This window comes from Nansenia antarctica (assembly GCF_963989245.1).
Source record: "Nansenia antarctica genome assembly, chromosome: 4".
Lineage (NCBI taxonomy): Eukaryota > Metazoa > Chordata > Actinopteri > Argentiniformes > Microstomatidae > Nansenia > Nansenia antarctica.
In genome coordinates this window covers 28,601,181-28,627,352 of record NC_137689.1, presented here as the reverse complement: position 1 = coordinate 28,627,352, position 26,172 = coordinate 28,601,181, and the positions used below count along the sequence as shown (strand labels likewise).

Genomic DNA, 26,172 nt, shown 5'->3' with positions numbered 1-26,172 from the left:
CTAGCGCTGTCTCAGTACCCCAGCACCAGTTGTGATATCATGACCTCCACGGAACGAACCCATACTGTGGAGAGAGGGAGGTTGGGGAGTTCATTACACAACGCTAGAAAAATTAGGTAGTGAGGGGTTTATATTTAGCCATGGGTTCTCTCTGCGTGTGACTCACCAGTCCAGAAGCAGCACAGCTCCCAGCAGCAGCAGCAGGAGAGCCAGCAGACAGGAGGAGATGACGGTGATGACCACCATCCCCCCAGAACGCTTTCCTATCCACTCGTCTATGGTGGACCAGGACCTCCCTGCGTATTCACAGAGAACAGAAAGGTGACCATGCCCTTGCCTTTAGGGCTCCTGGACTCTGGAACAACCTGCCTGAGAATGCCAGGCTAGCAAGATCGCTATTCTCTTTTCAAATGGCTTCTTTTCTAGACTAAAAAGCCTTTCATTGATGTTGTCTTTGACTGTTTTTCTAATTTTGTTTTTATTTGCATATCTATTTGTAAATCACTTTGTTACAAGGTTTAAAATATATATATATATATATAAATCAAGTTTATTATACGCTATTACAATAACAGAATAGAGAATAGAACACTTTCTATTAGAGAACATTCTAGTATTGGTTGCATAAACAAAGAGCACACAAGTAACATGCAGAAACATCAAAGCCACTATCCGTAATACTGTAAGCTGTTTTGGGATATATATGTTACGGTACATGTGGGAATACGGTACATGTGGGAAAACTAGGGTTAGGGTTAGATGCTAGGGTGCTAGGGTTAGGGTTAGGTGCTAGGGTGCTAGGGTTAGGGGTAGGGTTAGGGTTAGGGTTAGACATGCCAGCATGTACCAAGTCGACGTTTTATGCGTCCCCGGAAATGCCAACATAAACCGTTTTCCCACATGTACCGTAACATGTACATATAATAGTAATAGATATAGATTCATGACATAAACCCATTGATTCTTGAATAATATGACTCATAAGCTTTCATGAGTTTACTGTAATAGAACTGTCTTAACCCCCATCAAAACCCACAATATAAGGCTGTTTTACTCCAATGTTTACAAACAACGGGTGTTTGTAAAGTCAGTCATTGCATCCAGGGTTCTGCCTATGAATTTCAGAGTGGTAACATTTCTTCGTCCTTCAGCTTTATGAGGCGGGGCTGACATTTTGTTGTTTGTTCTGGCTTTAATCCACTAACTGGCAACAGATTCCAGCACATTCTTCACCGTGTTCATGTGCTATTTGCCTAGCAACTGTATTTTGATTGACTACAAAATAAAGCATCATTTATGCATTTTATGGTGAATGAAGTCACCCTGAGGGCCGTTCCACTAAAGGTGGCTTAGTATATCGGCGATTGAAATAAATCAGGCGATCAGGCAACTCGGGATTGGAATTCAAGCCTCAGGTGATTCCTCGAACGAGGATCAGGCTTGTGTGATGAGTGTTCACAGAACACCGGCTTACAAATCTTCGATATGGGCGCGTGCACGCAGACATAAAGAGCCCCGAAGAGTCGATCTGTCGAAATGAAGATACTCCACTCTGCAGGGGTACTACATTTGCGCAGCATTCCGAATTATTGATCTTTATGAAGACGGAAAAATAAGATGTAAAATAGTGCAATACTGCCGCAATTAACAAGGCGAGGGAAATGGTTTGGCAAGAAATTGCTGACCGATTAAATGCGTAGGTCATACTAGCCTCAGTTATTGTTATATGTTCATATTTATCAGGGCAGCCTGATAAAGTGTACGTGCCCAGGGACCCGACCCACCCTGGGCACGTACACTTTATCAGGCTGCCCTCGAAAAGGAGGTACAGGACCCCGGCCGCTAAGACAAACAGACTGAAGAACTGCTTCTACCACAGGGCCGTCCAGGCCCTGAACACAGCAAAGACCTAAGTTCTGGGCCCTGGACAGTCTGGACGGATTGTATGGCAGCTGCTGGACTGAAAAAATCAGGTGTAGTGCTGAGGCACAAACATGTAAATTTCAAGCCTGCAAACTGTGACACTTTAAATAACGTGAAAAAATACTATTGTGCAATATGACAACCCTAGTTGACTATCTGTGCAGTATAGTACAGTGGATTGTGTACATAGCCTTTATTGATGTAAACCAGCTCCTTACCTTCTTGTGATTTTATTCTTTTTCTAAAAGTGTTTTTTTCCCCTTTCCTAACACCAGGGGAGCCACCCCTCCTAAATTTCGTTGTTTGGTACCTGTACTGTAGCAATGACAAATAAAGTCCATTCATTCATTCATTCATTCATTCATTCCATTCATTCATTCATTCATTCATTCATTCATTCATTCATTCATTCATTACTACTGTGGTGATATCAGCAGCAGGCTACAAACTGTCATATCGCCGCAATGGCCTAGTGGTATCGACCGCTGCCATAGGATTTATTTGTCATTTTTAGACGGTGGTTCGAATCCCTCTTCGGACACACTTTTTACTGCATTTCGTTGTCTGAATCAAATCTAAAATCTCATCTAAAAAAGTATGTAGGCTATAAAATTATGGTGCAGGCTAATTTACAAGAACTGACACGATTACAATGGTGTTTGAAGCCTTTGCATGAAATCTTCGGTTAAATGTAAAAAAAATAATATAATCCCTTTGTCAAGTCTCGAACACACAACCTTTGGAACTCTAGCTGGCTGCCTTAACCACTGCACCAGCCAGACCGCTGTGATGACAGCAATGCAAGTTGAAACAATTACTTTTTTTTTACACTCTTTTATTTATTGATCTATCGATCTATCTATCACACTTTCAAAATATCAAGTTATCTATCACACAATCAAACTATCTATCGATCGATCACACTTTCAAAATATCAAATTATCTATCTATCACACAGTCAACCTATCCATCTATCTATCTCGTGTGAAGTGGGAACTAATATTTCCTAAAAAAGGAACTGTCGTTCGGGATGTAGTTTCCGCCTGTGAGCCTTTTTTGACGCACGTATTACTTTAGCCAGTGTTTTAGCCTGCTCACGACCAGGCTAATTATATCTGACTCAGAAGGAGTTCAACCAAGCAGCGAATTATTTGAGCCACATTGATGGAACCGACCGCAAGCTAACATTATCGAGGCTTATAACTTTATCGAGGCTTAGAAGATAATCTTGCTTAGTGGAACGGGGCCCTGGGCGCTCTAGGATGTTGACCATTAAGGGCAACGTTATTCGCCCTGTTAAGCCTCATTATGTAATAACTGCACATTATGTAATAAAATCCCAAAATGTAATAAAAAGTCACTTTCAATATGTAATAACACCGCATTATGTAATAACCTGCACATTATGTAATAAATTGGCTGAACGCAAAATGTAATAACGTTTGCCTTATTATGTAATAAATGTATTACATATTGTGCAGGTTATTACAAAATGCGGCGGTTGCACTTTTTTGTAACACAATTGAAAAAATGGAAATGTAATAAATGACCATGAAACGCATTTTAATTCTCCAACATAAAAAAAAAATCCAGAATTGCATGTTGTGTTGAAACTAAATAGTATTTCTATCGACCACTTATATGCTGATTTGGTTGCCTTCTCAAGTTATGAAGCCCCCAATGGCAATTTGCTTGTTTAGGAGACATTCTGAAGACCTGATAACTCATTCCTTCAGGGGATCATATTGTTATAAAAATGCCTTGTCTGGCAATTAACATTATGCAACTTTTCAAAGCATTTAATGAGTGCACTGCGGTGCTTGTTACTCTCACGACTCCGACTCACGACTACCGAATGTGTGATCTGAGACTGTGACGAGACGATAACGCTGGCATGGTGTTGACGTATCGTTTTTGGAGTCATAGGCTATGGTCAGGGTTGGCGATTGCGTGCGAGAGTCAATTAGCGACCCGTCTCGTAGTTGACATCGTAACCGGCCAATCAGGAAATGCGCTAGGATGCATCCTTTCTTGTCCGCCTCGGGAAGTAATGTCAACTTTCGTCGAGTTTAAACATCCATAAAGTGCAGTTTTTGCAGAAATAGACTGAAAACAAAACTCGTTTTTCTGCACTCTGTTTAACATCTACTTGTTCTGCGTTCATGTGCAAATTCAATTGCTGACTTTTTTTTAGGTTTTTCTTCATAGAAAACCTTTGGTAGGCTTATAGTGTCTATCACTGGTCAGTTGTCACTTGATAAAAGGCAACATGTTGAAAGGTATGCGAATACTTGAAAATATTTTAAAATGCTATCATTTTGAGTTTTCTATAGGCCAACTAACATTACGTTTAAGTTAACTAACATTAAGTTTAAAAATAAATGCTCAAACCATTACTGTACGCAACAACTATGTCTAAGAATAGTTGACAGATTTTGCACATTTCCATGTTTATTTGTTTGTTTGTTTGTTTATTTAGTTATGAGCAAACTCATAAAGGAGACTTGTTAAGTTGTGTTAAGTTACAGTATTTCAATAAATAATGTTCTATACACATTGTCAAGTGTTTCTAATTCCTACACCCTGCCGGCATTCAGAATGTGTGTGTTCAGGATGCATGAATATTTTATTTTATTTTGTATACATTTATTTGTGATTTTATCCCTTTTTTCACCCAATTTAGTATCCAATTATACCCAACCTAGTGTCCAATTATCCCCTGTCGCCTATTGCGTAGGATCGGCTGCACGCGCACCCCGTGGCCGGCAGCCCAGATGAGAGAGCCGATAGACTAGCTTACCGGCCCCTCGAGCCCAACACTGTTATTCCGGCACCAGACGGGGGCGGTGTTGCGCGACGGATCCTTATCCGGAAATAGCCTATACCACCCTCGGGAGCGGCCGTCCAATATGCTGCTCCCCGTGGGCCCCGGCCATATCCGGGTCTGGCGAGACCGGGTTTCGATCCCAGTCCCCAGTGGGCAGCTTGCACCAGAGACTGATGCTTAGACCGCTGCGCCACCGCGGGGCCGTCCCAATTTTTTTTTTACCCTCATATTGTTTTGCTTGTCAAACTAAAACTGTCCTTGGATGAATGTATTTTCAATGGAAATCATTGTTCAGTCGCTATGAGTCTGCTCGCGCTGCGCTCACGCTGCGCATACATTCATCCAAGGACAGTTTTAGTTTGACAAGCTAAACAATATGAGGGTAGTTAAGAGTTTAACTACTTTTCATTGTGAAATAGCTAGTTTGGTAAAGTATTCCCTGCAATTACGGCGTTATTATATGATCTATAACACCACGGACATCCATATCCGTAACCACTATTGGCAGTATCCACGCCGCTGCCTCAAAACCCCCCTAGTGGGGCCCCGCCCCCTTCTAGCTTGAAATTGACTTCTAGCTGCCTCTCAACTGTCAGCAGCAATCATGAAGCGATCGCACATTTCTGGCCACCCAAAAATTCTAAAAGGTTACTGTATGTCAGGGTTCAGAGTATAGAGCAGGTTCAGAGTAGGGCTCAGCAAATAGCAAACAGCAAACATAAGTAGAGTGCAAAATAAGCAAGGAGATGCAGAGTGCAAAATAAGTAAGAAGCTGCAGAGTGCAAAAATGTAAATAAGATGCAGAGTGCAAAATAAGTAAGATGTCTTAGGCAGGCAGACAGACAGACAGACAGACAGACAGACAGACAGACAAGCAGGCAGGCAGGCAGACAGACAGACAGACCCAGTGGAGTCATGTAAAATGTAAATAAGAACACCAGCGGTTTCAGAATATACTTGTTTATTGATTTTTTGATTTATTTGTTTATTTATTTGTTGTTCTTGCTCTGTTTGATATTACATATTAATGTTGCTGTTTCAGAATGTGAAAACACCAGCAGTTTCAGAATGTAAGTGTGTTAAGAGTTCTAATAAGCACCATTGTGAGTTGATATTTCATTATTTATATTGCTCCAATTTGATGTTACTACACATGGCTCCTTTGTTGATCAAATACTCGGACGTGTGTGTGACTGTTAATTAATACATTATGACATTTATAATGAATTCCTTTGTTTCAGACTGTTTTTTTACTTACACACACACGAGCGCGCGCATATGCGCGAACTTCGTAAAACCGTATTATATTTTAGTGTCAGGGAAATAAATAAATTTAAAATTGTCCACATCGTCACCCGCCTAAGACCCTTACCAGGGGCCTCCATAATGTTGTTTGCTTAGGGCCCCCAAAAGTCTAGGGGCTCCACTGCATGGGGGTGGGAGGAGAACAATATGAAGCAATGAAGGTTGGGGTAGTATAGTATAGTATAGTATAGTATAGTATAGTATAGTATATAGTATAGTATAGTAGGCTATATACCTTTTCTGGAGGTTTTGTATGACTGAAACATCAACATGAATCTACTGGGAGCAGTCTACTAGCAGTGTGCAGACTCTACTTCTTTGTATTGTAGTATAGTTGGGCTACCTGCAAGAAATTCAATCCACTTTTAGCCCTGGCTATGATTTTTTTAAAGTTAAAAAGAAAGTTTAAAAAAAGTAACAAGCACAGCGCAGCGCACTCAGTACATTTAAATGCTTTGAAAAGTTGCATAATGTTAGTTGACATTTGTATTCAATAATATGATCCCCTGAAGGAATGAGTTATCAGGTCTTCAGAATGTCTACTAAACAAGCAAATTGCCATTGGGGGCTTCATAAGTCGCTTTGGATTAAAAGCGTCTGCTAAATGGCAGAATTAATTAATTAATAACTTGAGAAGAATGCAACCAAATCAGCATATAAGTGGTCGATAGAAATACTATTTAGTTTCAACACAACATGCAATTCTGGATTTTTTTTTTATGTTGGAGAATTAAAATGCTTTTCATGGTCAAATATATTTATTACATTTCCATTTTTTCAATTGTGTTACAAAAAAGTGCAACCGCCGCATTTTGTAATAACCTGCACAATATGTAATACATTTATTACATAATATGGCAAACGTTATTACATTTTGCGTTCAGCCAATTTATTACATAATGTGCAGGTTATTACATAATGCGGTGTTATTACATATTGAAAGTGACTTTTTATTACATTTTGGGATTTTATTACATAATGTGCAGTTATTACATAATGAGGCTTAACACGCCCTCATCACTGAGTTAACACACACAGGCAAAGGCATTAATATAAACTTTTCAAAGTTAATTACTTTTTAAGATAGCAAACTCTTATCTGCATGACATGAAATCAATCCTCTGTAATGCTTTTTCTGCATACATAGCTTAGATATAGAAATGTCTTTCTTCTCATAATCAAATCAGTAAAGCATTCAAGCTCTCTTTTTGAAGCCATCATTTTTCAAGCTATGGATCTTAGCGCCCCCTAGTGAAACTAACAAGAACATCTTGTGCTGCGTTCCATCAGCTTCAGCTACATCGAGAAAGCACAGTGGGCCAACAGGGATTGTAAGTAATCATTATTATTATTTGTTCCTTTTCATGAATGAAATATTTCAATACGTTTAATTGACTTACTTGTTGTTAGAGAGATGGGGTATGACCATTGAGATTCTGAGACCACTCTATTGGACACTGGATCAGTGAGGATGTACCTCACTCTGAAAAACAACAGGGTGTATGTAGTAATAATAATAATAATAATAATAATAATAATAATAATAATAACTTTTATTTGTATAGCGCTTTTCCTGCAAACGTTGTCACGTAGGCCTAATAATCACAACAAACAGGCAATGTGTATAGGGCAGCACATGCACTGCTTTAACTCCAAATGGCCAAAACAACAAAACGAATATGTAGCATTGAGTTACAACTTCAAATATGTCAAAAGCCACTGATTGTCAACATTGTAACAATGCATTTAAGCATTTAGAAATATCAAAGCATTCAACAGCTTGCTTGTTGTTCAGAGTTCAGACAAACATTAGAATTGCCCATTCAAAACCTATCTATCTTGAATGCAGACACAGCCCCGATACACACACGTTTGGTATTGCTCTACCTGACAGTTGAACCCAGAGGCAGGATCCCATTACAGTTGGTGGTGGTGCAGTTGCCCTCGGCTCCGACTCTGAAGTACCTGATCCCAGACAACGGCCCACAGGGGAAGTCAGTGGGGTTCCCCAGCCGCGTGATGAAGTACATCTGTCCCTGACCGCTGAAGGCCGACGGGTACGGAGAAGCATTGAGGATCTGTACTGCCTCATCCAGCTTGTCTGTGTCAAAGTTATTAATACCTAGTAGGACAAAGGGCCAAATGAAGACACTGAATTATCACAGGCTGTTAGTCATCCATCTACTGCATTTACCGAGGCACTGAAAGATTTGACTGAAGGAATAAGAACGTTCTTTGATGAGTAGGAGGTATAAAAAGTGAAGAAGACTCATTAAGTCACGCCCTCCACTTCCACCTACTCGGTGCCAGTGCCTCCCTCTCTTCTGTCTGGCCTTGTTTGTCTGTCTGTGTTGTGTGTGGGCATGGCCAGTCTCCAGTTCCCTGTCAGTCATCTTCTCCACCTTGCTCGTTCTGCTCACCTGTTGGTCATCACCTCATCACCTCATCCTCACATACAAAGCCCTCCATAGCCTGGCCCCCCCTTACCTGACTGACCTCCTTCTCCCCCACCGCCCTACCCGTACCCTCCGATCCTCATCCACTGTTCCCCTCACTGTCCCACCCTCGAAACTCAAAGGCTTCGGTGACCGTGCTTTTTCACGAGCTGCAACCTCTGGAACTCTCTCCCTCAACCACTCAGAGACTCACCCTCACTCCCCACTTTTAAATCCCACCTCAAAACCTACCTGTTCTCCCATGCTTACAACCTCCCCTACCCGTAACCATCTCCCCCAACCCCCCCCCCCCCATACTAATTCTCTAGACCCTGTGTTTTAGTAGACTGGCTGACATTTGCCTCCTTATATGTCAGGACTCCTCCTGCTTTTCTTCTGCATCTACCTGTCCGCCTACCAGCCTGCCTGCCTAGTCTACCTGCCCAGACTACCCAATCTGCCCTTCCTGCCTAGTCTACCTGCCCAGTCTACCCAACCTGCCCTACGTGCCCCACCTGCCTGCCTACCTGCCTGCTTCTTACCCTGTCCCGTTTGCCATAGCACCTTGCTTTTCCCCATCCCCCTGCTATCCCCTCATTAAATACTGTAGTGTGATTGCCTAGGGAGGCTCACCCTAATTGGGAACTGGCTGCAACTGTAGCCTTGCACGTGAACTCTGCCAGAGACTCGAGTCGGGAGACGGGGCAAAGGAGGATGGGTGTCTGGGTGTTACACACACGTTTTGCTACAGGACTCACACTCATCCTGGGAGGTGGCGTGTTCGTGAAGCGGTTAGGGTCACCGGTACAGAAGAGCCAGTCAGCCAGGGGGATTGGGGTTCTTAGTGAGCCAGTGGGGACCGGGGCTTATTACAGTTTTTTACGATTGCTAACTCACCATGTTCAATACTGAAACCACAGTTTCACAACTCTTCATACAGTCTGCATTCGTAACACTCATGTTGGCCAATGACTTCATTCATGTCTCAAAAGAAGCTCGTTCAACCACACACTGTCAACAATGTTCACTCAGAAGCATACACTGTCATTCATAACATTCTGACTTACAAAATACTAACAACAGGGAGCATTACATAGTTTGAATGATTTTCACAAGAATGAATATTTCATTATAAAAATGGTTTGATTTATAGTAATCATAGACAGAATAGTTGACTGTACAATTGTAAAGTATTAGGCAACAAGAATGAATCAGAAATGCTGCAATTTGCTTCTATCCTTTATCCTATCTTTTGCTTCTATCCTTTACTGTATTCTATCGTTTATCCTTTTTTTTCAGTATCTTTGCAGAAAGTAAGTTACGGTACATTTACTTCAAAGTACACTACATTTACTTGTGTAAAATCAAAAGTGAAAAATAAAGTGGAAGACGCAAAGTTCAAACAAAAAAGAAAAACTGAAATTCCAGGGCTACAATACAATAGCAATCACACCAAAAATGTCTCACTCCTGAGGGTTTTGGTCCACCCTCTGGTCTGCATCTGGTCACGTCTAATGTCTTCCCTGGCAATGCATCTAGTCTATTTAATTTCATTGTATATATTCTGCTAATATTTTCTACACATTTCAATATGATTACTGCAAATAGTGAAAATACCACCGCTCATCCGTTATCAGATTTTGCTGAGGTTGTGGAACTGAAGAGTATCAATAGAGTGCAAAATAACAGCATCTGCACACTCAAACACTGTGCAAAAAACAGTTTATTGCGAGCTTTCTGTCATATATGATAGGAATATGATTACTGCAAAATTGCACCAAATAATTCAGTTTTGAATGTGTTCTTCAGAGTTTTGAACACAGTATGTTAGCAATGAAAAAATTTGTTGCAAATACATAGTATTTTGCAAGTGGGGGAGTTTGAATGAGAGAAGTGTTATGGCATTTGGAGAACGTAGTCATTGAATGCATTCTGTATGAAAGCAATGCACAAATCACAGAGAAAGAGTCACAGTTTTGTTCACATGGGTTTCTGCTCTGCTGACTGTATGAAGAGTTGTGAAACTGTGGTTTCAGTATTGAACATGGTGAGTTAGCAATCGTAAAAAACTGTAGGAGTGTTGCCCAGCTGCTCCCGTGGACTGGAGTGTTTGGCCTGCTGCCGCTCTCTCAACTCGTTCCTGCACTGCCGATGGTCTTACCCCAGACAAAAACTCACACGCTACACAGAGTCACGTGTTGTGTGCCATTTTAACCTGTCTATGCACGTTAATGTTGTCTTCGTCTAGGCCTAGTACAAATTATTAATTCAATTGTTATATTAGTGTTTTTAATTACAGCGAGGTTGTCGATTGTGATCGATAAGGGGGTACTGGGGATTGGGTACAAGCGTGGTAATTATAGCTTAGTGAATGTGTGTGATCACCTGGTCCTGTGTTGACCAACTAAACTTTAAACCCACTGTGTGTGTGTGTGTGTGTGTGTGTGTGTGTGTGTGTGTGAGTATGAGTGTGTGTGTGAGTGTTTGGGCATGTGTAGCTCCGGTCCTGTGTTGACCATCTAAGCTTTAAACCCACTGTGTGTGTGTGTGTGTGTCTGTGTGTGTGTGTGTGTGTGTGTGTGTGTGTGTGTGTGTGTGTTTGGCTGTGTTGACCACATTGGTGTGTATGAATCACTGTGTGTGGTGTGCCGTGGCTCTATTAAACGTGTGCTCCAATGTGTGACTCTGTTGAGCATGTCCACTGTAGGCTCTAGTCTAGCCTGTAATACACTGTAGCCTCTAACCTGTAATACATTGTAGCCTCTAGCCTGTAATACACTGTAGCCTCTAGCCTGTAATACACTGTAGGCTCTAGCCTGTAATACACTGTAGCCTCTAGCCTGTAATACACTGTAGGCTCTAGCCTGTAATACACTGTAGCCTCTAGCCTGTAATACACTGTAGCCTCTAGCCTGTAATACACTGTAGCCTCTAGCCTGTAATACACTGTAGCCTCTAGCCTGTAATACACTGTAGCCTCTAGCCTGTAATACACTGTAGCCTCTAGCCTGTAATACACGGGGAGCGCCTGAGTTCTGATTAGCCTACCTTACCCTGAACGGTTTCCTGATAACCTGCTGTCTTAATAACTGACCGTCAAGTAAAGTGGTCCCTTTTTCTTTAAAGCCCTTGTAGTGTGTCCTCTGTACTCGTTGTCTGACAGTAGGCCGGTTTGGTCTACCCCACCTTTAAGAGGAGGTTTATTACAATACCCTAGTATTTTATATCTGTATTGACTCTGTGTTCCGCGCCTGGGTTCATTAGCTGTGATCGTAACACATTGTCAGGTTTTCCCAAATAATTTCTAAGGACATGATCCTTAATTGGACCTTGAATGACTTAAAATGCTTCGCACCCTTCGTTGGCAGACCTACCTGGCCCAGAGGCGATGGTGGCCCACACCTCACAGGTCTTCTGGGTGCATGGGAGCTGGGTCAGAGTGTTGAAGTAGCATAGAGGCTGCCCCAGTACCATGGCTGTGCTAGTTACCCTGCCACTCGCCTCATAGAGAAGAATCTCAGGAACACGATCCACAGAGTGAACTATACAAATAAAAAAACAAGTTATGGATGCATATTAGTGACAGGGGCTGGTGAAAGGTGGACCAAGTCGGTTTGGTCAGATTATGAAAGTGCAGATTGTAAGCTTTCAAATTATGTTTCATACATTGAAATGTGAAAATAGTCGATATATAGAAGATATAATTGTTTGAATGTTGGTACACCTCAAACTCAACTAGAGGAGAAAATCGCCCTGAATGAAAACAAACAGACTGTGCTTCATCGCGCTCGCTAGCTAGCTAACAACAAAGAACATCACAATGTAACAAAACATCTGCATGTGTAGCACATCACAACATTCTGAACATGCTAAAAACTTAAACACAACAAATATCACCAACACTTCTCTGAGTACTACGTGTTAAAGTAGACAACGAATGCTGGGAATTGCGTATTGAAAACAAGTCTAATTTGCAAAAAAAACAATTGGGGAGTATCCTAAAACTGTTGTTTGTTATAGCCTATTGAGTGGGACTTCAACTTTCGTAATATGAAAAAAAGAAAAGAAAAAGGCATTTAAAAAAAAAATAATGGTGCTTGCCGACTTGTTACTCCTTTCACCAGCCCCTGTCACATTTCTTAGACTGCTAATCTCTGTCTTTTTAAATTCATATACAGTGGGGTGCACAAATGTGGGCTACAAAGTTAAACATGACACCTTTCTGCAAATTTTAAAGCAAGGTTTCTTTTTATTTATATACAGAGTTTTTAAATGCTACAAAAGTAAAAGGGTAAAAAAGTTTGGTAACCTTTTGTATTATTCTTTGTTACCTTTTGAGAATACGATTACTAAGGCCTAGACCAAGGTGATTTACTCGTTAGGGCTTCAATGAGTCAGGTGAATATAATTCCAGGGTTGAACTATATATTATGAAGTAACTCCATGCCTTCTAAAGTATCCGACTGCAGTGGCTGTTGTTTGGTGTTAAAAACCATGGGTTCCTCTCTAAACAGTTGTCCAAGGATGTCAGAATCAAGATAGTTCACTTCCACCATCAAGGAGAAGGCTACAAAAAAAACTCTCGCAACATTTCAAACTACCCATTTCCACTGTCAGAAACATCATCAGAAAATGGAAAATAAATAACAATTGAACAATTGAAGTCAAGGCAAGATCTGGAAGACTTTCTATCAGAAACATTTCTGATAGAATGGCCTGAGATCTGGTGAGAATGCTCAGAAGCTCAGAAGAACCCACACATCACTGCAGAGAGTAGCAGACAATGGTCTAGTTGTTCACAGGACAACAATACAGCGTACCTTAAACAACAAAGACCTACATGGCAGAGTTGCCAGAAAGAAGCTTTTCCTACGACCTCAACACAAAATTAAGCGTCTGAAGTATACAAAAGAAAACCTTGAAAAACCTGAAGCCTATTGGAACAATGTGCTTTGGACTGACAAAACCAAAATTGAACGTTTTGGCCACAACCAAAGAAGGTATGTTTGGAGAAAGAAGGGTGAAGCATTTGTAGAGAAGAACACCTTGCCAACTGTTAAGCATGGAGGTGGATCCATTATGCTTTGGTGTTGTGTAGCAGCTGGGGGCACAGGCAATATTGTGCGGTTGGAAGGAAGAACGGATTCCACCAAATATCAAGACATTCAAGAGGCTAATGTTCGAAGGTCAGTCCAGAAATTGAAGTTCAAGAGAGGTTGGGTATTCCAGCAAGACAATGACCCGAAGCATCAAAATCAACCATGAAGTACCGCAGGAAAGATGGATGAAGGTTTTGGAATGGCTATCACAGTCCCCAGGCTTGAATATTATTTAAAATCTGTGGAGAGATCTCAAACATGCCGTGCATGCAAGGTTAGGTTTGCTTCTTTTCACTCTTTTTCACTCAAAATATATTAATTGTAAAAGGCATTTTGACTAGGGGTGCCCACATTTTTTTCACCCCACTGTATTCACATTGTCACCTTAATGGGTAAAAAACAAGTTGGGTATGAATAATGGTTAAAATACTATCTCACTGCTACCACACCAAACAAATGCCCTGTTTCATTCTTATTTTCAGTAGGATCGCCGTGCCAACACCGTGTTGACATAGAAGATCAGGTGCATACAATGACCTCATGTTGACTGAGTCATGGTGACTTAATGCCCTCATGTTATGGCACAGGAGTTCCGGCTGGACACCTCCCACTTGTTTGTACTGCAAAGACTAGTTTCTAACTAGAAGGTCAACTAAGGGATATGAATCTAATTTCTGTCTTTAAACCTGAATAACCAGTTTGTTCGCATCTCATCCATGGTGAAATTGTCCTGTCAAATGAGGCTTGGGTTTCAAGGAAAACTATTTGAAGAAAGACAAATTCCACAACAAAAACAGGTTTTTGCTCCTCTTCCTATTTTATCATTACAAATCCCTCAATCAGTTCACTAATCAATGTGCCCTAAAACATAGATTGGAACTTCTCACAATGCACTGTAGCCTATGATAATTCGGAACATGATGCGATATGGAAAAGCAAAATACACGTTTTCAACGATTTTTGTATTTAAACAGTACAATGAACTGTGATATTAAAGAAAATAATTCATACAAAAATACTGACAGATTTATACAATACTGTATACACGTGACGCACGGAATGAATGAATTCTATCCGCGCTATATCAGTTACTTTGGTCAGTTCAACAGTGACGATAACTTACGGGCTCCGACTCCAAGGATAAGTGCACTGAAGAGAGATGTGTAAAAAATGTCTGTCCAAGTCATCTCAGATAGGTAATGTATGACGAAGTTGTCGAAATGGTATGCCTCAAGCGTCCGGTGATGATTTAGACAACAGACATGTATGTTATCACTCTAGGTGCGTCTTCATTCCTCCTCTGGCTCCAGGTAAAGTTAAACTATTGTTGGTGGCAGATGACAAGGAATAGGCGCTGAAACCTTATACAGCATGCACACAGATCAGGCAGACCTACATTTAGGCTAGAGAACAACTAGGACAAATGAATTCACTAAATGGAAAGAAAAATCTATCTACAATAGCCTACTCTAGAGGATAAAATAAGCTCTAAAAGAGAATGTATTCCAAAAGGTAACTATTTCCAGCGCTGCAGCAGTTGGCAGCTGACACACCTTGACTCAGGCTACCTGTATGTGCCCCCAGCTAAAATTACAGCATATGTGACACTCCTACAAGTACAACATGGAACACAAAGAGAATGAGAAATAACTCGCCTGTAGGTACAGCACAGAGAATCAACACCGTGTGTATATGATCTCTCTGTGAGTGCCATACATGCTGTGCTGCATTATCTATTGTTTGTGGTGTAATTATGATGGATACGATTTTTTTACAGTGCCAATAAAAACATTTTCTGAAATATATACAGTATGTGTTCCTTTGAATGTGGTGCAACGATGTTTATTCGTAAACATCAGAGAGAGATATAGAGAATAATGCTCTAATAATACAGTCATGTTACATGCCATTTATTTTATTCTTGCCGCGGCCTCTTGGCCGGATCATCATTGAAAATGAGAATTTGTTCTCAACTGATTTTATCTGGTTAAATAAAGGTCAAATAAATAAATAACAATTTAGCAGACGCCTTTACCCGTTACTTACAGTAGCCTAATTCATTTTACACATTATTTCACGGGCGCCCTACGTAGTTATATATATATTATTATTTTTTAACACACACAGTGTATTACAGTTAACACACACAGACACAGTATATTACAGTTAACACACACAGCATATTACAGTTAACACACACAGGGCCGGTTTCACAGACAAGGCTTAAGCCTAGTCCTGGACTAAATCACACTTTCAATGTAAAATCTCCATTGAAGATGCTTTTTAGTCCAGGATTAGGCTTAAGCCTTGTCTGTGAAACTGGCCCACAGTGTATTACAGGTCACGGTCTGGTCAGCTATTATCTGGGGAGTAAGAGGGTTCGTGGGGGGGGGGGCGTCCATCTTGTGCTGTCGTCAGGGTCCTTACAGAGTTCCCCCTGACCAGATGTGCAGGCACTGGGGCTTCAGGCCTCCTCTCCATGGCAACCTGGACCTGTGCCTTTCCACCACTGTTTCTGCTTCTTCCTCCTCCTTCTGTCTGTTAACAGCTATCAATGTTGTAACTTGTTGTGTGTGAGGGTATGTGAATATGGTTTATTATAATTTATGTCGACTCCCGTCTGCGATATGAACTCTCTTGTCGTCACTTTTATCCCATTTTGAAAAGGTTAAGCTTGCATACTGAAAATGGATGAACAACTGAATGAGCTATTTAGTCCGAATTTTGGGCGTTGAAGGATGAGGCGAGAGTGGACAGGAGGGTGGAGGATGCTGAGTCAGTGGATAGAAGGGAGAAGGATTCAACAGAGGGTAGGGAGAATAAGACAGAGGAAGAGAGGGTGGACAGGGTACGTACATATGTTGTGACGAGAGGGTCTAAAGTGGTTAGGGGCTGACAGGGAAGAGGTGCTTTTGAGGGGGAGGGAGAAGGATACAAAGTGATGATCAGAAACTGGAAGAGGGGTAACAGTAAGGTTGGAGGTATGGGAGGATCTGATTGCCTGCCTTATGAGCCGGAGGAGAGCGGGTCAGGGTAAGGTCGAAGGAGAGGAGAAGGTCAAGTACTCCAGATGAGAGAAGCAGCTCCTCTGACTGGATGTTGAAGTCACCCAGTAGTACAAGCAGAGTGCCATCATCAGGGAAGGAGCTGAGAAGGACATCCATCTCACCTAGGAAGTGACCAAGCGGACCTGGGGGGAGCGATAGAGGACAACAATGTGAAGTTTGACAGGGGAGGAGAGACCACAATCCTCGCCTCAGGAGGGAGTCGGATTTGAGCTGGCGACTGGAGGGTTGCCTAAGGCAGTGGTTCCCAACCTTTTTTGTCTTGAGTACCCCTTGAGCTGTTTTGCCATGCCAGAAGTACCCCCTCACTCATGCGTGTTGATTATTTCCAAAAATGTTCAATTAAACACTAACTTGCAAATATAACATTTATTATACAACAGTTAGTTCCGACCAAGTCATTTGATTGGACAAGAGGCATTCCATGAGTGCCGATATACAGTATAACAGCACTGGGACTTTTAACTATATGTACTGTATCTGTCCACCGCACATGTGTTCTATTACAGTTTTTTCCAATTGCTAACACAATAAAATGACATGCATAGCTGTTCAGCTCTCCCTCTAGTTAGCTGAATGGTGAATCTTCTGCTTGCTCCGGCAGTACGGGTGAAATGATGAGACTGACACAATTCGGTTTGATTTCCTTCTTCCTCTAATAAACAGATTGTAAAACTGAACACAATACATTGATATTAGTACATGTAAATAAAACAGTGAACAAACTAACAGAAAAGATCCAACAAACTACACAATCACACAGAACTCAACTCACCAACTCCCATCTCTCTACACAACTGACCTCCCCTCTCCCTATACAACTCAGATCACACTCATTAAGCCCGCCCCCAATTCTATCCAACCAATCACTCCACTCATGCATACCCCTAACCAATCACAAACAACAAACAAAATAACCCCCAAACGAACCCTCCCATGGATTAGCCAAACACCTCCCACTTGGTCCATTGGTCCTTTATAACTAAATGGACCACAACTTTCCCTTTCTTCAATACAGTCATTTTTACTGCTCCTCCACGGGAAGCAGCACGACCACCCGCCTGACGTCTCGGTCGAGCGTTGGGAAGAGATCGCGGCCTTCGCTCCTTCTTCGTCCTGAAGCCCCCACTCCTAGAGCAGGCTGGCTTAGGCAAACCCTCACCCCTACGTCCCGAACCAACCCCTTTTCGTCTGGCCTCGCTTCCACCACCCGCCCCAGGCGGAATTGCCCCCTTAGGGCATTTTGGTCAGCCAACCAGACCACGTCTCCCACGGCCACATTTCGGGCTTCTCTGTGCCACTTGGTGCGGATGGGAAGTCCGGGCCCAGCTAGTTGACTCCACTGTCGCCAAAACCGTCCCACTTCTTCCTGGACGCCGAGGCTAACTCCGCTTCTTGTCTCCCTCAGGCGAGTAGCCTCCCACTTTGCGTCTTCTGGAGCCCTCCTGCAAAACAACCACTGCCTAACAGCTCGCCGGACCCACCCAACTACCCGAATGAGCCTGCCTATTTCACTGAAGCGTTCTGGCTCAATCAGGTCCATGAGAGCAGCGCCCCAAAGCCTCTCCCTCTCATGCTCGAGGTCCCTGGAACTCCCAACCGGTGTGGATGTCCCCTTTGCATTTGCTTCCTCCTCAATGGCGCATTTCGGGTCCAGCCCCTTCCTCGCCTGAGCGCGTGTTACAGTTGCAGTGAACGCTTTCCGTTGCAGCATGCTCACGCTGTCTCGAGCACTTACAGCCACTCCCCTGGATGTTTCCTCGCTCAGCTGATCAGCCAGCACCAACACCTCTGACTCTGGCTCCACATTGGCCCTCGTTTCTGCAGGCTGGCCCTCTTTGCTCCTCCCACTTTGACCCGACTGGATCCGTGGTTCCGGAGCGAAACCTCCAGCGTTGAGCGTCCTCTCGATTCCCTCCGTGATGCTCCTCAGCTCTCTCCTGTCGCCATGAGACGCTAGAATGTCGTCTACATAGGTGTCCTCCTCAAGCGCTCTCCGCTCTTCTTTTAGGTGGGCGACCTCTGGCAGCCTTGCCGTCTTCCTCATGGCCAGCTGGGCGATGCATCCGGCTGGCTTGTCCCCGATGTTGACGCGGGTAATTGCGTAGGTTTTGATCTTCTTTTCCTCTGCGAGAGTCATCTCTTTCCCGCCCGGCTGACAATTTCCGCAGCGACACCCTCCGCACTTTGGCTCGCACGCGGCGCTGATGCTATCCCAGCTCCACCACTCGAGGACCTCTTTGCTGCTTGCAGCTGTTCTCCCGGTCTTTCCATGACCTTGCGGCTTCTGGTCTCCATCCTCTTCTTTTGCGCTGGGCGTCTTGCAGGGGATCTCCTCAAATCTTACTGCCTCCGTTTTCAGAGAACGTGCAAAGTGCGTCTGGGAGTTGTGTGCGGATCTTTCCCAACTTTCAAACAGGTCTGGGTGCGTTCCTCCCACGGTCTTCCCCAGAGGCCCGTCCCACAGCACTAAGTCTCCCGTCCCTCTTCTCCACCGTGGAGCGAGTCGTCCCTCTCGGTGGCTGATCAAGAGCTCGATTTCCTTAGGTCGGACCAGCTCTTCCTTCTCGACCCCAGGGAAGAACTTACAGAGTCGCTCTGGACTGATGACCTTGTCTGCACGAGCGATTGTGTCGAGCCCGTAGCATACCATCTCGTGGGGACTCCATCTGTTGTTGCTCCACGCCCTGACCTTTAGCAGGTATTTGTTAGTCTTGACCCTGACCTTCATTCCACCGACCCCCTGCACGGTCAGTGTTACTTGCCTCCGCTCCAGTTGGAGACGATCGGCGGCCCGGTTGGTGATATAATTTGTGTCGGAGGCGAGGTCTATGAGGGTTCCCAGGGCATTTCCTGCTTCTGTTTTGACTATCAATGTCATCATTAGTACTGGATGTTCCTCTGGCCCATTCTCCGCGAAGAGACCCCCGCCTTCTGCGCCCGTGCTCAGCGTCATCGAAGCCTTACTGGTGAATGCGTTCGCCCTCCTTTCCTGTTCAGGGTTGAGTCCCAAAGAATCCAGGAATTCTCGTTGCTTATCAGAGAACCCTGGCCCTGTCTTCTTTCCCTCACTCCACTCGGGACACAGAAGGTAGTGATGACTTGCCCTTCCTTCCTCCCGCTTGCACACTCTGCACAGGTACCGGTTACTACACTCCCCGTCGGCGCCGTGCATGCCCAAACATTTCTGACAGGCTTTGCTTTGCCTTACTATGGCTCGTTTCTCTGCCAGACTGACACTCTTGAACTTTTGGCAGAAGAATATTTTGCCACCGTGCTGATCGCTTCCACAGATGCCGCACTCTTCTCTTCTTTCCGAGTTCCTGCCCGTGACTCTGGTTTCACCTCGATGTTCCTCCTCTTCTTCATCTACCGGTGAGTCTCTCTCCGTGGCCCTCGTGAATGCCCTCTTCTCCCATCTGACTGGCCTCTCCGGTGTTCCCTCAGAGGTCTCTGTGGAGCCTCGGATTCGAGCTATCCCCTCGAGGATTACTTCCTGCCTTTTCAGAAACAGAAGAAGAGCATCGAACCGCTTGTCTGGGGCGACTTGGTTTTCGGGTTCGGTTACAAAGGTAATCCAGCCTTCCTGCACGCGATCTGGCAGTTTGCCCTCGATGGCTTTAAGTACAAGTGGGTTCTTCATAGCGCCCACTTCTCCTAAGTCTGTCAGGTCCATGAGGGCTCTTTCCACTGCCTGAATAAGGTCGATCGCTTTCCTCGGCTGGTTTCCTTTTACCGCTGGTATTCTTTCCAATTCCTCAATAATTTGCAGCGCGATGGTTGCCTTGTCTCCAAACCGATTCTCCAAGGCTTTGAATACGTCTTCCGCTGAGCGGTAGCTCGAGAGTTTGAGCTCCTCGAAAACCTTTCGGTCTATGCTCTCGAGGAGGTGGAGTTTCTTCACCTCTGGTGATCCCGATGGGTCTCCCTGCTGCTGCAGGCTTTCCCAATCTTTCCGCCAGCGGTGAAAATCTCTCATACACCCGCTGAACACGGGCAGCCTTGTTGGAGGGAGTTTGATCTTGGAGATGGCTCCAGTGCGGTTGCCTCCATACGTGGCGCTCTCCAGCCCTGCCTCCCGGGCTTGTTCCCATGCTTCCCGCTGAGCCTCCAGTAGTTTGGCGCGCTCTTGAGCGGCTATTTCTGCTGCCTTCAACTCAATCACGGCCGCCTTCTGCCTTGCCTCAGCGATCTCTTCTTCGGCCCCCAATTTCACCTTCGCTGTCTCCTTCTCAAACTCGGCCACGCTATCAGCTGACTTCAGTCTTGCCTCAGCGGCTTTCCTTTCCAGCTTGGCAATAGCTTCTTTATTTTCTCTATTTGTCGCTCGATCTTTGGCCTCTTCTTCAGCGAGAACGTCGGCCCTTTTCCTCTCATCTTCGGCGAGAGCGTCGGCCCTTTTCCTCTCATCTTCGGCGAGAGCGTCGGCCCTTTTCCTCTCATCTTCGGCGAGAGCGTCGGCCCTTTCTCTATTTGTCGCTCGATCTTTGGCCTCTTCTTCGGCGAGAACGTCGGCCCTTTTCTTCTCACCTTCGGCGAGAACGTCGGCCCTTTTCCTCTCATCTTCGGCGAGAGCGTCGGCCCTTTTCCTCTCATCTTCGGCGAGAGCGTCGGCCCTTTCTCTATTCGTCGCTCGATCTTTGGCCTCTTCTTCGGCGAGAACGTCGGTGGCCATTTGCTTTGCTGCGGCGGCCTTGTCGGCCATTTTGTCAGTATTCTTCTTCTCAACTCTTCCAAATTCAGTCACAAACGTTTCCCAAAGTTCATCCCTTTTGTCCTCCAGCTCCTCTAGTGACTTTCTCGTGTTGCACGCCTCAACTACAGGGATCCACTCCCCCCAGCTTGATAGCAGACTTCGCGCTTTGATGATGAGGTTCTCTGTGAGTGTGCTTCGTTCTTTACAAACGTCGTGGGTTGCCTCTTCTAGACTGATCCTCTTCGCGCCTTCGTGACTCCTTTCTGCTCGTCTAATTGTGGATGAAAGTTCGACCCCCGCGAACCTTGTCCACATGTTGGCCTTTAAGACGTGACCGGCCTGTTCAACCTTCTGAGCTCTCTCCTCAGCGGCATTGGTGATGTCTTGAAGAAGCTGACTGTTACCTGTCTCAGGTTCCTGACTTGCTTTGGCCTGCAAACCTTCCTCATAATTGTCGTCTGCAGAGTTTAGGTCTTTCGCGTTTGACAGGAGCGCTATCCACTCGCGTTTCATGTCATCTTCGCCCATCAATGCCACTGACCTGATGATGTGGCGGTATCCTCTCTCAAAAGTGACTGCCAACTTTTCCCTTTCGGTCCTTAGTGCCTCCATTCTGCCTGTGACTCAGAAATAACTTGTGTGTACCTGTTTCGTCTTTCTATCTTATATCTTCAGCCCTCTCTGACTCCCTGAGCTGATTTGCGCTGGTCCCTGCACTTCCTTAACTAGTCTTCGGCAGCGGAACCAGGTTCACCGTGGGGTCATCCCAGGGATACTGCTAAAAATAAAATAATAAAGTGGGAGAGGATTTTCCTCCCCCCGACGACTTAATACCCAGGTACACACAAACCTATTTTAATGCAAACAGTCAAAAAGTCACAGAAAAGAGTGCTGGGTGTGGGTAGCTCTCTGGGTAGCTGCTATTAGCTCGCAATTCCTTTCTTGGTGGGTCTTGTAGGTTAGCCTAGCTGGCTGTGGATTCTTGCAGTTGGGTTAACCAGTTGAAGCTAGCCGTGGATTGTTTCACTCCTTGCCTGCCTAGCTAGCTGTAGCTTTGAGTGCTATAAGCTCTACCGCGTGCCTGCTGCGCTATTTCGACAGCAGGGCTAACGCTAGCTTAGCTGGCTAATGCTACGCTAGCTAGCAAGTGGCTAATTAGCTACAGTCGCGGGCGCCACGGCTCCGTTTCCGGCCTAGTTAGCTGTAGCCTTGAGTGCTATAAGCTCTACCGCGTGCCTGCTGCTCTATTGCGACAACAGGGCTAACGCTAGCTTAGTTGGCTAATGCTCCGCTAGCTAGCAAGTGGCTAGTTAGCTACAGTTTCGGGCGCTGCGGCTCCGTTGCCGGCTGGCGGCTGCATCACCAACCTGACCAGGCTTTAGCTTGCTCTTATCTCCGGTGAATGGATCCTTGTCCTCCCGGAGCTTCTGTTGCGTCCAACCGTGCTTGTATTCCTTAGCTAACTGACGGTCCGTCCTCCTGCGGTCGTCAGCGGGTGTTTTACAATTGTTCAGCTCTCCCTCTAGTTAGCTGAATGGTGAATCTTCTGCTTGCTCCGGCAGTACGGGTGAAATGATGAGACTGACACAATTCGGTTTGATTTCCTTCTTCCTCTAATAAACAGATTGTAAAACTGAACACAATACATTGATATTAGTACATGTAAATAAAACAGTGAACAAACTAACAGAAAAGATCCAACAAACTACACAATCACACAGAACTCAACTCACCAACTCCCATCTCTCTACACAACTGACCTCCCCTCTCCCTATACAACTCAGATCACACTCATTAAGCCCGCCCCCAATTCTATCCAACCAATCACTCCACTCATGCATACCCCTAACCAATCACAAACAACAAACAAAATAACCCCCAAACGAACCCTCCCATGGATTAGCCAAACAATAGCACAATTATTTAAACTGACACACAGAGAGCAAAACCTCTTCTCAAGTCTCCAAAACTCTAAACACATTTTCTGCTTTACACACATTTTGCTATTCAAAATGGCACTTTTTAAATGCACTAAACACGGTTCTCTGCCTAAGACACAACAATCTGACATAAAGTCACATGTTTGCCATTTCAAAACACTGCCATTCAAAATTAGACTACATGAGCTAATTGGCCAATACATGTGCCACCTGGCCAAACACCTCAATGTTTAATTCATTCATCACACACACACACACACACACACACACTGCCACGAGACAGCCAGCAAACGTCTGTGTGAAGCAGTAGCTGCTCATGCTCTGACCCGCTGCCATGACAAAGAGTTTGAAACAGTCTGTGGTTCATTGGCCGGGACTGAATGAAGTTAATCACCTTAACTGCGTCATCCATAACTGCACTTAACTCGGGGCTCATCTTTTTGCTGGTGAGTGCCTCCCATTGAATAATACAGTATATCCACTTAATTTCGGGGTTCACCTTCATCACACGCCCAAGCAGCCCACGCACCTTACCTGTCATTGCTGCCGCTCCATCGGTACAGATGTGACTGCAGCATTTCCACGATCGTTGTCTTTGAAGAAGCTGTCAATAATAAAAAACATTTCCTCGCCAGTTGTCTTTCCTGGCAGCGTCTTGCAAAACAAGATATGCTCATTTATGTCCGACTCTTTTTTATAACGCACAAAAGCCAGCAGCTGAGCCTCCCCACTAACGTCGGTCATTTCAATTGCAAAGCGAACTGACCTGCTTGCTTCATTTGATCCACCACTTGTCCGACAATATTTATGGACATATCAATCCGACGGGAGACGGTATTGTTTGATAATGGTACCAACTTGAGCGCGTCAGCTGCTTTCTTGTCCAGCATAGTTTTAGTCAAAATCATAGCGGCAGGCAAAATCAGATCTTCGGCGATCGAATGTGTTTTTTTTTACTTAGCCACCAGTAATGAAACAGCATAGGACGCCTCCAGTGCTTTGCTTGACACACTTGCCGCCACCTTCAGTGTAGCCTGACTTGACTTGAGCTCTGACAGTTTCGCTTGAAAAAGTCGTCAGTTTTACCAACAGTTGCTAGGTGTTTGGTGCTCTGGTGTCGCTGTAAATGGGATGGCTTCATTTAATTATTAGCCAGGACTTCGCAGCAGAAAAAGCACTGTGGCTGTGGTGGATTAGCCGATGTACATGTAAATCCCCACAAAACATATGTTTCCAGATAATAGCGGGGTCCTTTTTTCTTTTTTGCCTCAGTTTTCTTGACCGTTACTGTAGCTGGACGTTTTAGCCATCTGTCCATCTTTGCGGTAGGTTGCCAACTGACAGGCCTAGCTGACTTGCGCACGAAAGTGATCGTGAACATGATTTAAATGTGACGTGACTACCACTTGTGTTACAGTCATCACCTGTCGGGGAGAAACTTAAGTTGCAGCGTACCATTTTAACAACAGGTTTTGTGTACTTATTAAAGACTTGTGTATTTTTTTTTTTTTTTGGAAGGGGAAATAAATTATAATTCCAAATCTTTCCACATACCCCCTGCAATCCCCTCACGTACCCCTAGGGGTCCGCGTACCCCCGGTTGGGAACCACTGGCCTAAGGTATCTAAGGTGCCTACCACTGTCATTGTGCCCTTGAGCAAGGCACTTAACCCCTAATTTCCTCCAGGGGAGCTGACTATAGCTGACCCTGTGCCTAGAGCAAAAAAATACATTTCGTTGTACGCAATAACAAAGGTTGAATCTAATGTATTTAGTCAGAATTTAGGGTTAGGTTAAGTAAGGTTAGAGAGTCAGTTAGTCAGGTCAGACCAGGTGGGGCCGTACACCTGTAGGCTATAGTTCTCACGTTGGACGACATCGTGAGATTCTGATGCACGGCTTGAAAACCTGGCAGTGACAACATGGCAGCTATTGTTTCTATTATCCTTAAGAGAAGTCCCATGAACTCTCTTTCAATAACCTAATCTCTTTCAATGAAATGATGACATCTCATGTTATATCCTACCATAGTCTACTACACGGTACATACGACGTTTCCTGATTTAGGTAAGCCTACACATGTGTCAAGAAAACATGATTGATCATGAACATGTTATCACTGACATATAAAAAGGTATTTTGCACACCTGTATTCTCGATTTGACAGAGCTCTGCCTAGGAAAAAACTAGACTGACTAGGCGCTGATCAGCAACTGCTCAAAACACATCCGTCTCGAACATCCAATAAACTTCTTCTTCTTCTTCTTCTTCTTTTTGTTTGATTGGCGGTTGGCAACCAGCTTAAGGTGCATTACCGCCACCTACTGGACTGTGTGGCGCATTACCACCCCCTACCGGACTGTGTGGAACGTTAGCTTGACAGGTGGAAAATTGTAAATGAAATAAATAAACAAAATGGTGGGGAGGGGTAGGGGGAAAAATGTAAATGAAAGAAATAAACAAAATGGTGGGGAGGGGTAGGGTTAAATCCTACCTATCAATCCTGTTTCTTTCAGATATTTAATTACCTGGTTATTTACTTTATCTGTGTTTCCAAGTAAGTTCCCTACAGTAAACCTTAACTTAACTTTCTGAATTGCTGCTTTCAGGAGCTTTCTCTGTTCTTCATATTTTCCACATTCCAGCAGCACATGCTGAACAGATTCCGGGTTATTGCAGTGTGCACAAGTGCCGTTTGGGTGTTTTCCTATTCTGTAAAGTGTGTCATTCAACCCAGTATGACCTATCCTGAGCCGGGATATCACTGTCTCTTCTTTCCGGTTCCTGCCCATCCTACTTCTTATTCCGACTTTCTTTTGAATGTTAAACAAATGCCTTCCTGTTTCATTTCTGTTCCAGTTTTCTTGCCATAGTTCCTGCAT

The 26,172-nt window shown here is 44.2% G+C and overlaps 1 protein-coding gene across 1 annotated transcript; it reads right to left on the bottom strand.

The window, feature by feature from the left end:
* On the bottom strand, nucleotides 1–25,169 carry upk3b (uroplakin 3b; the record flags this gene model as incomplete). Its single annotated transcript, XM_080529320.1, has 6 exons — nucleotides 1–64; nucleotides 167–296; nucleotides 7,456–7,538; nucleotides 7,943–8,177; nucleotides 11,865–12,006; nucleotides 25,158–25,169. The coding sequence occupies 6 exons, from the start codon at nucleotides 25,167–25,169 to the stop codon at nucleotides 1–3; spliced, it is 666 nt and encodes a 221-aa protein (XP_080385446.1).
* Between the last annotated feature and the right edge of the window lie 1,003 nt (nucleotides 25,170–26,172).